General features: G+C 40.2%; 1 protein-coding gene across 3 annotated transcripts; it reads left to right on the forward strand.

Moving 5' to 3' along the window:
• Positions 1-207: 207 nt before the first annotated feature.
• Positions 208-11,771, forward strand: gnrh3 (gonadotropin-releasing hormone 3). 3 transcript variants are annotated; one of them, XM_077581501.1, is made up of 4 exons: positions 208-351; positions 424-570; positions 1,125-1,205; positions 9,455-10,302. In XM_077581501.1, the coding sequence occupies exons 2-4, from the start codon at positions 433-435 to the stop codon at positions 9,632-9,634; spliced, it is 399 nt and encodes a 132-aa protein (XP_077437627.1). In that variant the 5' UTR covers positions 208-351; positions 424-432; the 3' UTR covers positions 9,635-10,302. The 3 variants fall into 3 exon arrangements, with proteins under 3 accessions (XP_077437627.1, XP_077437628.1, XP_077437626.1); XM_077581502.1 differs by lacking the exon at positions 208-351 and adding an exon at positions 11,624-11,771 and having other exon boundaries at positions 418-570; positions 9,455-9,561; XM_077581500.1 differs by lacking the exon at positions 208-351 and having other exon boundaries at positions 418-570.
• The last annotated feature ends 591 nt before the right edge of the window (positions 11,772-12,362 follow it).

The raw sequence follows: 12,362 nt of genomic DNA on the forward strand, positions 1-12,362 counted from the left end.
CCTTGTAAGCTGCTCCAAACAAAAAAAAGTGGCTTCCATGGAACTTTCTGCCTTTTTGGAGTCTCTTGTACAAAGTTGATTCTAATAAATAATACATGGGAGAGAAATGTCTGCGCTGTTTGTCTTGTTCCCAACAGGTGCACACACACACAAATATATTGCAGGTCTCATGCCGCTTCAATCCTCACGGCGACGACGTTCTCGAGCACTTAGGCGCCTCCATTAGCGGCATCGGGTGCACCATTAGCGTGTGAATGTGTCACACCTGCAGAGAAGGGGATTATAACCTGACACCTATAAAATAAAAGCTTCTTTCCTGACGCACCACATGCTAACAAGGCTAATACAGAGGTGAGTGGCTTTGGTGCGCTCGGTATTGCAATCATTGCTGATGATGTGACGTTGTTGACTGTTTTCATGCAGAAAGCTGCGATGGAGGCCAGTTGCAAAGCGGTGGTGCACGTGTTGTTGTTGGCCTTGCTGCTGCAGGCGGCCTCGGGCCAGCACTGGTCGTACGGGTGGCTGCCAGGCGGCAAAAGAAGTGTGGGGGAACTGGAGGCCACCATAAGGGTGAGTGGAACACGCCACTTTGTATTTTTTTTTATTATGAATCTTAAATCCATTGTTTTAATTTGATTTATTTAACGCTCATTTAGGGTTTTTTTCGAATGAAAATATGTATTGTATTTGTTGTTTGTTTGTTTGGTTTTTAAATAATGGGGGGTAAGCTGATGGGAAAATGGATGGGTGGTATATTCTTGAATAAATTATTATTATTTTTTTTTTACATTTTATTTTAGCATCAATTTTTTTTTTTCTTGTTTTGGGGTATTTTTCGTTGTGAATTTTTACATGTTTTAATTTCTTTTATGAAATCTTATGTTTTTGTTGTTTTTCTTTTTGTAATTTATTTCAGCATAGTATTTTTCTTTTTGATTTTGTTTTATTCTTGGTAATTATTATTTTCTAATACTGTATTTTTTTATTTCATTATTTGTTCTATTTAACTAAATGTTATATATATATATATATATATAAAACATTTTTATTTTGTTTATTTTTTGTTGTGTTTTGTTCATACTGGGGTTGAAATGTTGTCTCCTTGCCTCTTGCATTGCACTTAGATGATGGGTACCGGGGGCGTGGTGTCTCTTCCCGAAGAGGCGAGTGCCCAAACCCATGAGAGACGTCGACCATACAATGTAGTAAGTGTTTATTATACATAATTGATGGCGGATGTCTCCCTCAATTGTGCAATATTAATGTACACCACAGCAGAGTTGCATCGCTGTGCTCCTCGAGCAGCTGCGACACCATACAAAATGCTCAATTACCTTGTTTTTTAAATGTCATTTTTCCTTGTCTCTTTTTTGTGCATGGTTAAATATATGCGTAGCTCACCAGCCCCCCCCCCCCCCAACAATGACTTCCGCTTCTGCAAATATGCTCTGTTTGAAGTGCTTACGACAAATTAAATGAAATATTAAAGAGGTCTCATTCCAATCTCTGCAGATGGATGATGATGATTCACATCATTTTGAGCGAAAGAAAAGGTTCTCTTATAAATGAAAAGAGAGAAAAAGAGACAATTTACATGATTATCTACCGCAGTGATGGATCCCCCCCGAGGGCAACACATTTATTGCCCCAGTGTCATTGATAGGCATGTCTGTGGCATTCAAACCATGTGAAATTGTAATAAACTCTTTTTGAAGCCTCATCAACTTATTTATTCAATTTCACTTGCGAAAAGCGAGGCCTGACTGTCGTGTGTTCATTGCGAGTGTGTAATAAAAAGAAGGGGGGAAAAAACAACCTTTGACACCTCTTAAGTGGACGAAATTGCCTTTTTTTTTTTTGTCAAGCAGCCGCGGCCGACAAGCATGACGAATCCGTGACGGCGGCGATGCTAGCGTGACAGCAGCTGCTGATTAAGACAATTTATCACAAATCAGTGACATCACTCCACGTGTTACACTTGGCCACGTTCCCTTGTCATTCACGCCATATGATCTCTGTGCCAAAGTTAAAACGCGTTTAGTGGAACAATTCGCTTCTTGGCAGAATGTAGCAGGTTTTCGCACAAAAAAAGAATTGTAAATAGTAGAAAAGGAATTTATTTTAGGGGCTTTTATGAATACAATCATAGCTCAGTTTTCTACCGTCACATAACCAAACCCAGACAACAGGCGAATATGGTACATAGTAAATATGCTAGGCAAAATATTCACTTTTTACTGCTGAAAATGGCTAAATGAGTTAAGTATCCCTTTATTGTTATAAGAATGGATACAAATAATGTTTCGAGAATTAGTACCAATTTTAGCAGGGCAGTCGGGATAGTTCCGTAAAGTTGTATGTAACAACCATAAATAAAGTTGTAATTCCAAACATTATGGAAGTGAAGACGTAATGTTATAAGGATGAAAACATAATATTACGGGGAGAAAAGTTGAGTTACAAAAATAATTTTGTGTTTACTTTTTAATTCTTTCATCTTTCTCCCTCCCTCCTCTACCTGCGTGCATAACTGCTCACCCCTCCCCAATCTGCTGGACCCAATTAACTCATTGACTCCCAGCCATTTTCACTGAAGCAACCCCTTTCCCTCCTGGCTGTTTTACTGGATTTTGACTGATTTTGCAAGGCCCACAGAATATTGTGTTCTATTGCTATTAAAAACATGGTAGCTCCCAAAACAAAGATTCTCTTTTTTTTCATCATTTTGCAGCAATTAGCATTAGAATATAGCTAAGTTTCATCATTATTCACAAATCTACTTAAAACAGTGGGGCAAAGAGCTTGTTGGAACATGGCCGTGGTTGATCTCTTATACTCTGCTGCCACCTGCTGGACGTTTTCTGTAATAACTACCATTGCTTCAAGCGTTCCCTAAAGTTCAGAGGCTGCATCAAAGCCTTATGTATGCTCTAGCAAAAAAAAAAAAATATATATATATATATGTATATATATATATAAAATATAATATAAATATGTATTTGGGACACTGGTAATATTTGAAATAGAACATATCTTTACGGTTTGGGGAGCAAATAAGTTAACTCCAGAGGCGGCAGCGGTTATCGAACGCTTTTTTTTAAAACTACGGTAAACCGTCAAACCGAATCTAGGGATTAAGTAAAAAAAAATTAAAAATATGTGTAAATATGTGAATCGCAAATTAGCATGCAAATACAGTTTTTTGCTGAGTTTGTCTACTATCATGCTCATGATGCCAACAAACGACTGATTTTCCATTTGATTTTCGACTAAAAATCCCGTGTTGAACTATTGGTCAAACTCCCCTCGACGGCTCTTTTATAAACCAAGCGTAACTTCCCCCAATCCCCTTTTCCCATAACCCCTCCCGCGGCCCCCGACGAGCAAATTGCCGGGCTTCATTACAAAAACGTGGAATTTTCATATCGGGGAGAGGAAGCGTATCAGCAGGGGGGCATGCGTTTTCAAGAGAACTCATTCGGCGGCTAAAACCCCCCACAGACGGAGCGGAGCCCCCGCGCTAATCGTCCGGTGCACGAGGGGGCCGCCATTCTTTGTCGTAAGGCACACCGATGAACTCGCGGCGCTACTGGGAAAAGTCGACGTTATGGAGGGAAAAGAAGAAGCCAGAGGAATTAAGACACTTTCCATTGCACTTCCAAGAACAATACGTTTGCTCTTTCGTTACGTCTTCGAACCGGCTTTTCATATTCATGCTGTGATTTGCATAGAAACTTCTTTGACAAAGTTAGCGCAGAAAATTCTGTCCATAGCTTTTCCATTCAGATTCACAATAAGACTTTTCGAAAGGTAATTAAAAAAAAAAAAAAATCTAACTTTTTTTTTTTTTTTTTTTGCTGATTGCAATTTGCCGCGCGTATGAGAGGTTAATTCCTGTTTACAGATAAGCCCGACATTCTTTTCAAGGTTCTGTTTAATTGCACGTAGCGACAGGACGCAAACAAAAACCTGCCGCTATCTGTTTTTCCAAATTTGATTTAACCTCACTTTCTCCTTCGCCCGGACCTCCCTGGTGGATATTCACTTTGTTTACCTCAAATTAAACTTCATATTGTTTACAGCCTGGCGGTCCCTGAACATTTTACAGCGTTTTAGGCCCGCCTTTTCTTTATTTATTTTTTCTAATGATTGTAGGGTTGGGATTCATTTGAATGTTCCCCCTCATCTGCATGAAAATTATATAATTAACTTTTGATTAACCAGCTCAGTTGAGTTGGTCCCCCCCTCCTCCCCTTCCCCCCCCAAAGCACACTGGTGAATACTACCCAGCGCATTTTAATGACTGTTTTCCAATTGAGCGGGCGACCTTTTTCATCAAAGAGCCACAACTGGGGCCAAAAAACGGCGGCGGGGAATAATCGCGGCGAAGACAATGGCGGGCTAGCGTGTCATCCTTAAATATAACAACAAAGCGCGAGGTGGCGGCAAGCCAAACGCGCCGGGCTTGCCCCCATTGTTCGCCCGCGCCGAGGTCACGTCCATTGGCGGACGGCGATGGAAAAGGGACCAGGAAGCGGAGAATGGCCCATTGTTGCGTGTCCTTGCTCAAAGGGAATTCCGTTTATGAAGGGCGAGGCGTACATTTTTTTCATTTTAGTGCTGTTTGACACGTTTAAAGTTGGGATTTTTTTTCCCCCAATCGTTCTTTTCGTTATTCTATAAGGTACAACTTTTTTTCTATTAAATACAAAATTGGAGACAGTTTTTTTTTTTTTTTTGTCTAACTAGTCCAACGGGTTCAGCAATTAAAGCCAAGTAAGCGATACTGTGCCCACAGCTATTCATGGGAGAAAGGGACTGGACCAGCTCACGAATAGTGTAAATCTGCGTGGAATTTACGCCCATTATAAGAGTTACTGGATTTTTTAAATTATTAAATTAAATAACCATCCAATGATATTTTTTTTTCACAAAAAAAGGGAGGGGGGGGGGTTGCTCCACACCCTCCCAAAAATGCGACAACAAGAATTTAAATCAAAAACAACAATAAATACAATTTTAAAAAGCAAATGCAGGAACCGGAACACAACTCTAATTGTAGCATATTTGAAATGGCAAGTTTTCATGTCGTAATATAACTGACTTATCGTATATTTAATTTTTAGTTTTTCATGCCAATCTTCACATGATTTTTCTTTTATATATTCTATGCGTTTTTCTTCTAAAGTTACAGATTTTTTTTCTTATTTATTCTCATCTTGGTACTACAGTAAACTAGTATTTTTCAATTACAACTTTGTTTTTCTTGATTTGTTATTCTCTTAAAGTTGACTTTTCTCTCCTAACAGATGACATTTTTTTTTGCAGTAATATTTTGACTATTCTCATGACTACATTTTTGCATGCACATTTTATTGATCACAATCTCAAACCAGAATATTACGGACTCATATTGCTACTCGGAATTTATTGTCATAATTAATTTCCTTTATTGTCATTACTATGACTTTGTTTAAAAAACGATCTTGCACTAATTTGCCAACAGATTCATTAACTGACATGATGCCAAAACATTGCAAGTTTTCACATGGCAAGATTACAACTTTATTCTAGGTAACGGGCAGGGCATTAATTTTTTTTAATGAATTTGACTCTTTGATTTATTTATTTGTGCTTTTGGACGCATTTGCCTCATCCAAGGCCACATTAGCCAAGCTGTCAATCAACTCGGCATCCTCTCATCTGCCTAACCTACTTTCCAACGGGTCATATCACAAAGTTTTATTGAAGCGCGGCGCGTAATAAAGTCATTTTCCAGGTGCTTGTTGTGGCTCCCGTTACGGACGGAATGATAATTTTCCCCTGGAGGGGTCGAGCCCGCCGCATATCAATGGCGGCAGGGTGTGGGTCTTACTACATTCCCTCAGGCTACTCACATCGTCGAAGGCAAAGTCATCTTCAGAGAGCCTCTCAAATGTCGCGGAGGTCTTCAAGAGACTTGGGAAGGTGCTACTGTACTTCTTGCAACTTGTTGTTAGAGGGGGAATTTTAATTGCATGAAAAAAAAGAAGAAGAAGAAAAAAAAGTTGAGCTACTACTTTGTCAAGTCCCCGCCGTTCTGTGTGTTACCACATGGTGTCACTGTTGAGCTTTTCATGCCAAGCGGCAGCCTCCTCATCCATTCCATCACTTGCAGCAAACATGATGGCACCACACACCGTCGCCAACCCCTCCCAAATCTAACAAAGACTTCAATCAATCACCTAAAGAGTCATATCGCTGCTACTAGAATGTATTTGGTACATTTTGGTGATCAGAAAAAGCATCGTCAAGTATTTGAGTGAAGTTTTTCGGCGTGTACAGTAGGCCTCGCCGCTTCTGCTTCTTCTCGGGGCTGGCAGGGAAGCTTCCTGTTGTGCGCGGCTTTGATCGAGAAAGAACAGCGTTAAAGCGGCGGGGAAAGGAGGAGGTGTTAAATATGAATGAATACAGCTGTGTTTTGATGGATACGTCTCAAAAGTTATGAGAGTAGCGCTCGCTAAAGGGCCCGGAAGTGTGTTTGTGTTCTGGAAATGGGCTCTTCTTCTTCTTCTTCTCATTCTCATCGTCACACATGCAGTTTGTTAGAGATGGAGCCGTCGACTTCACGGAATAATGACACCATTTCCTTCCTTTTGGTCTTTGAACAAGCCACAAATGCCAAAGTATCTACAGTATGTATTATTTTTCAAGGCGATGCAAGCCGTCATCTTCCATTGGTGGCCATGTAGGCTTTGTCGCCGGTTAAGTCTACGGTTGCGTCGCCTTCAGGGAGCCGCGGTTCATTTTTTGAAGTCGGAAGTCGATATTGTGGCGTAAAATTCCCAGCGGGATCGGGGGAAACATGCACAAATCTGGCAGTTTTAGAGTCGTGTTAAAAGCAAAGATAAGAAAAGATATATTCAGTAGTGAACATGACACAAAATAAAAACACAAAAGCCTTTTTTGACTCTTAAAGGCCATCATACGCGATGCATAGTTTGACGGTTATAGAACTAGTAATCCTGTTTATTTTGAAGTCCATACTGTGGCGTAAAACTTTCATTGGTAGTTTTAGAGTCATGCTACGCTTTAATGAATAAAAATAATAAAAAGATATGCACATAAAAGTTCAAAGGCAAATACTTCTGAACGCAGTACATGTGGTTAGCTTGTGTTTATCATTCTGCCGGGAAAACACAATTTTACCCAAACTTTTTTTTTTGCCCTGAAAGCACACCATACTCAGAATATGGTGCGAGTAAACCTGGATCTTATGTAATTTCGAGAGACTGATTTAAAAAAAATAAAAATAAAAATATTTATTTTTTTTTTATGTGAAATTGCCACGTCAAGCTCTCCTAATATCCTTGGGGTCAACATGGACACACCTAAATTCAACTTAAGCAAAAGCCTTTTGGCCCTTCAAGGCCACCATACTTCTCATTTCATCACATTCACATATTCCAAAACTAATAAATCACAAACACATTCAAGTTGACCAAAAGCCTTTTAAACCATTAAAGGCCACCATACTTCTTGGTACCTAATGATATGCAAATTTGGCAATTTTAGAGCTTTAAAACAAAGTATTCTTTATACTTTTCAGTACCTGGTTAGCAACGAACAAATCTTGCTGTTTTAGAGCCAGATGAGCGCCATCTCAAGTTGCATTTAATAAACAAAGCTAATTCAAAAAGAAATATATGAATTCAAAACAAATTCAACTCTACCAAAAGTCTTCGACAGACTCCGAAAGGCCGCCACACTTCTGCGGCAACAACGCACACAATTGTGTGTGTCAAATGAGCACCTGTCTTGCTTTACGCTTCTTTAATAAACAAAGACAATAAAAAAAAAAATAATAATAAAAGCGGAAATATTAAGACGAAGGTTCCTTCACAGCGCTACTGTCTTATTAAGAATCATTTAAAGACCCTCTCCGGTCATTTCGGAGCATATTAACTAGCACGCCGGCTTTGATTCGCGGCTAACACCGAGCCTGTGAACATTATTAGCCTGGCTAATGGGCGGCTTGGCCCGACGCGAGGGTCCGCCTCTGCTGGGAGGGCGGGCTCAGATCCTGTCAGAGAGGGGTCGCGGCTAGCCAACTGTAATCTTCAGGGTCCTCCACTCCCGCTGACCTCCATCTAACGACAGACCCTCCCTCCCCGCGATGTCGGCCCGCCCGTGCCCGTTTTTTGGCTCACCCCTTCTCCGCCTCCCCTCGCGCAACGCCGCAACTCACGTTTGAGGCTCGTCCGGCCGGCCGCGGCGTGGTAGCGCGTGCCCCCCACGCTAATGGCAATTAGCGGCGCCGGAAAGGCCCTGTTCGCGCTTTGCGAACGGCGAGCGGCATGCAATTAGCCGCAATAATGATAATGCGTTGTTGAGGGAACAAAGAAGCTAAAACAGACTGTCGGTGCGACGGGGAAGCGGGGTGCTAATAGTAGGGGAGCGGCACATTTGAACAGACAGGATACCAAATCAGAAAGATGATCAAATGGACAAAGATTTTTATTTTTTTTTTTGTCTCTAATTACCCGACACTTTCATGTGACAACCGACAGTGGGAGTTTTGAATTCAAGTCAACTCCGGTCAGCGGTCTTTGGGCCTCACACTGAGGTGAGCGCTTTTATTTCCTCAAAGAAGAAGAAAAAACATGCAAGGAGATGGTCATGCGGCGTGGACGCCAACTTTTTATTCCGCCTCTTGATTAGACACAAATGTTTGGCCAATCTCCGATATAGACTTTCGCATGACCAAATTCAACTGGAATGTCACGGTAGACGTCTCGCAGACTTCCGCCAAGGCTCAATATTATGAAAACTTTTTGGTATAAAGTGGCTTCTTGTCTCAACAAGACCTATTTATTAAAAAAAAAAAAAACATATTAGCAATTTGGACAAAAAAATACAGAAACATTTAGATTTAGGAAAAGTCAAATTAAGTCCATCTCTTTAGGTTCATCCTAAAATTTCACCCGAAAACACCAACCTCTAAAATGTCCTCTGTCCCTGTCCTGTGCTCCACGTCTCTATTGAGTTATATGAAAATCGACTTTGTCTCACAGGGGGAATTGGCGCCACGTAGCACAATTGCACTGCCTGGCTCTCTACTCCTGTCCTGTTCCGTCCTGTCCCGTTTTCTACTCGCTATTTGCCTTCATTTTAGGATTTAGCACTTCCTTCCTAGTCTGCAGTACACTAGATAACATCCAACTCCTGGCCCTGACCCCTTCATCTGTTCCATTCAGTCCTGTCCTATTTTCTGCATCCCTTTCGTCACAGTGTAAAAAATATCTGGCCCACTTTTCCTGTCCTGTTCCATCTCGATCTGTCCTATTTGCTACTCGTAAGGTCCCTTCCTCGCTGGCTCCCAAGACTTTCGGTAGAATACAAAACATGGTTGGCGGCTCCTGTCCTGTGCTCCACATCTCTATTAAGTTCTATGAAAATCTACTTTGTCTCACAGGTGGGATTGGCGCCATGTAGCACTGAACAACGATTGCACTGCCTGGCTCACTGCTGTCCTGTTCCGTCCTATCCTGTTTTCTACTCGCTATTTCCCTTCCTCTCAAGGTGTGGCACTACCCTCCCAGTTTGCATATACAGTACACTAGATAACATCCAACTACTGGCCCTGACCCCTTGACCTGTTCCATTCTGTCCTGTCCTATTTTCTGCATCCCTTTATCACAGGGTCAAATATGATATCTGGCCTCTTCTGTCCTGGTCTGTCCTATTTGCTACTTGTAACGTGCCTTCCTCATCTGGTGTATCGCTGGCTCCCAAATCATTCGGTAAAATCCAAAACACGGCTGGTAACTCCTGTCCTGTGCCGTCCTGCCCTATTTGCTATTTAACTTGATTAAAACCTTCCACAAATGTTTGACCATTATCGGAAGTGAACATTTAAGTAATTTGTATGATTGTATTAAAAAAAAAAAAAAGGAACGCGTCCTGTCCTAAGCCATCCTGTTCTGTCTCACATCCTTTCCTCACATGGTGTAGCACTGCCTTCCCAGTCCTAATATGGATAAAATCCAACTACTATGTAATGTTATTATTGTTTTTGTATTCTTTCTTCTCTGTTGGTCCCCTTTGAAACCATGTTCTGTCGGACTGCATTTCCAATAAATATCCATCTTAGAAAAACTGTTCCAACATCTAAAGGGATACAGATCCACCAAACTAATCCTTCTAACGGTATGTGTCCTATTTACTGTTTTACTGTGTCAACATGTCTGCTGTGAAAAAGGCCATTAAAACAACAAAGCTAGCGGTGGCCTATGAAAATGAATCGGGTAATATGCTGCTCGCAAACACAATCAACAGATTTTCACCTCTCGGACCTGTTAGTCTGTGCTGTCTTGGAGCATTCCGGTGCCAAGGAACGAGCGAGCTTCAAAATCAACCTCGTTAGTCTGATGGTATGATGTAGAGTGTAAAAATGATGTGGAGGAAGGCGCAAATGAGAATTTGTATTTTTTTCTTTATGGTTACTTGCAATTCACTGACCATGCTTGAATAACAAAAGAAACTTTTTTAAGTGAGAAATCATGAACAACTTTTCTTTTTGACCATTTTAAGCTACTGTACTTAGCATGTGATTTATTTATTTATTTATTTATTTATTTATTTATTTTACATTACAAAAAACAGCGAGAGTTTGGATTTAGGTTCCCCCAAAAATCTCCATGTAAGTAAATTCATGTCGTAGCATATTGCAACGAAGCGGTGAAATCCGGTACAAAATTTATATATCTAATTTATATATTAAAGTTCCTTTAATGCCATTAATTTTATATATGATTCATATTTAACATGTTTTATATTAGCATTTAGCCCACCTATATTCCACCACTTCAAAAATTATACTGGATTAACGGAAGCAATCCATTCTGAAGTTCCCGTAAGAAATATTGTCACGGTCATGTGACTCATTTACTCAATGGATATACGGACATAAATGTTAACTCATTTACTGCCATTGACGGCTATAGACGTCAAAAATTTATTTGAACTATTTCTATTAGTTTAACACTTTTTCCCGCTTTTGTTAACAAGAGTACAGTATGAAAACCTAGAACATTTTTTTAATTGTACATTTAGAACAGATATAAAATTTGTGAATAATCGTGAGTTAACTAGTGAAGTCATGCGATTAATAATGATTTTAAAAAAATAATCGCCTGACACCCCTAATCTTTTATAATCTTTTCTTTAAAAAAAAAAAGAAAGACAATTACAAAAAAATAAAATTATTAAAAACATAAGAACAAAAGATTATTAAAAATTAGGGGCGTCAGGCGATTAATTTTTTTCCGTAATTAATCGCATGACTTCACTAGTTAACTCACGATTAATCACAAATTGTATCTTTTTAGGTTTTTATACTCTTGTTAACAAAAGTGGAAAAAATGTTAAACTAACAGAAATAGTTCAAATGAATTTTTGACGCCTATAGCCGTCAATGGCAGTGAATGAGTTAATGTTTGACTTCACACATGAAGGCTGGAGCTGAGATTCGAACCGAAAATCTGTGAAATGGACGTGCGGACCACTAATGCACCGCGCGGGCAGAAAATGATAATAAAATGCATTATTAATAGTACATGGTTTTTTTTCTTCTTCTTCTTAGGCGATCTCAAAGTCTCTGGAAAGTTGAAGAGTAAAAAGTACAAGGCGAGCCACAGCAGGCCAAGCAACACGAACTTTTCCAGTCAAGGTTGTGAGTGGACATACATTCGGGAAAACATGTATCGGACTACTTTTTACTTCTGTACCGGAAAAAAAAAAAAAAAAAAAAACATTCCTGCAGTCTCACATGCAGAGGTTTACACAGGATAGTTTGTTGGGTGTTGTGTGCAAGGAAAAAAAAAAAAAACTAGCAAGCCGGTGTCCCCAGAGCAGCAGCCGACTTCACCTTGGCGGAGTAATGCTGTGATATTCTGTTTATTCTTCACTCACTTCATTTTACTCAGAGGAAATCCTCTGGAGATGGCTTATCTCGGAGCTGGAACAGGTGCACTCTAATTTACTCCTATTGCTTGGGGAGCCCAGGGGCCCCTGTAGAGAAGAAAGTAGCGATGTAGCGCACTCCAACTGTAGAGCACAAACAGCCGCAGAAAGAGCATTTAATCGAAAAGAAAAGAAAAACACACCGAGCGTGAGCTTTTTTTTTTTTTTTTTTTTTTGCCAGTTTGGACGCCAGGAACAAAAAAAATAGGGGAGAGGAAGGCGCTGTCAATGACTTTCACTTTGATTGGGTTGATGTTGTTTACTTTGGGTCGAGTTACACTTGACAAAGCAGCAGATGACGTCGGGGAGCGCTTGTTTTTATTACCGCCGCATACGCAAACGCTTCCTTAAGGTTTTGG

Source organism: Vanacampus margaritifer, chromosome 12 (genome assembly GCF_051991255.1).
Source record: "Vanacampus margaritifer isolate UIUO_Vmar chromosome 12, RoL_Vmar_1.0, whole genome shotgun sequence".
Classification (NCBI taxonomy): Eukaryota; Metazoa; Chordata; class Actinopteri; order Syngnathiformes; family Syngnathidae; genus Vanacampus; species Vanacampus margaritifer.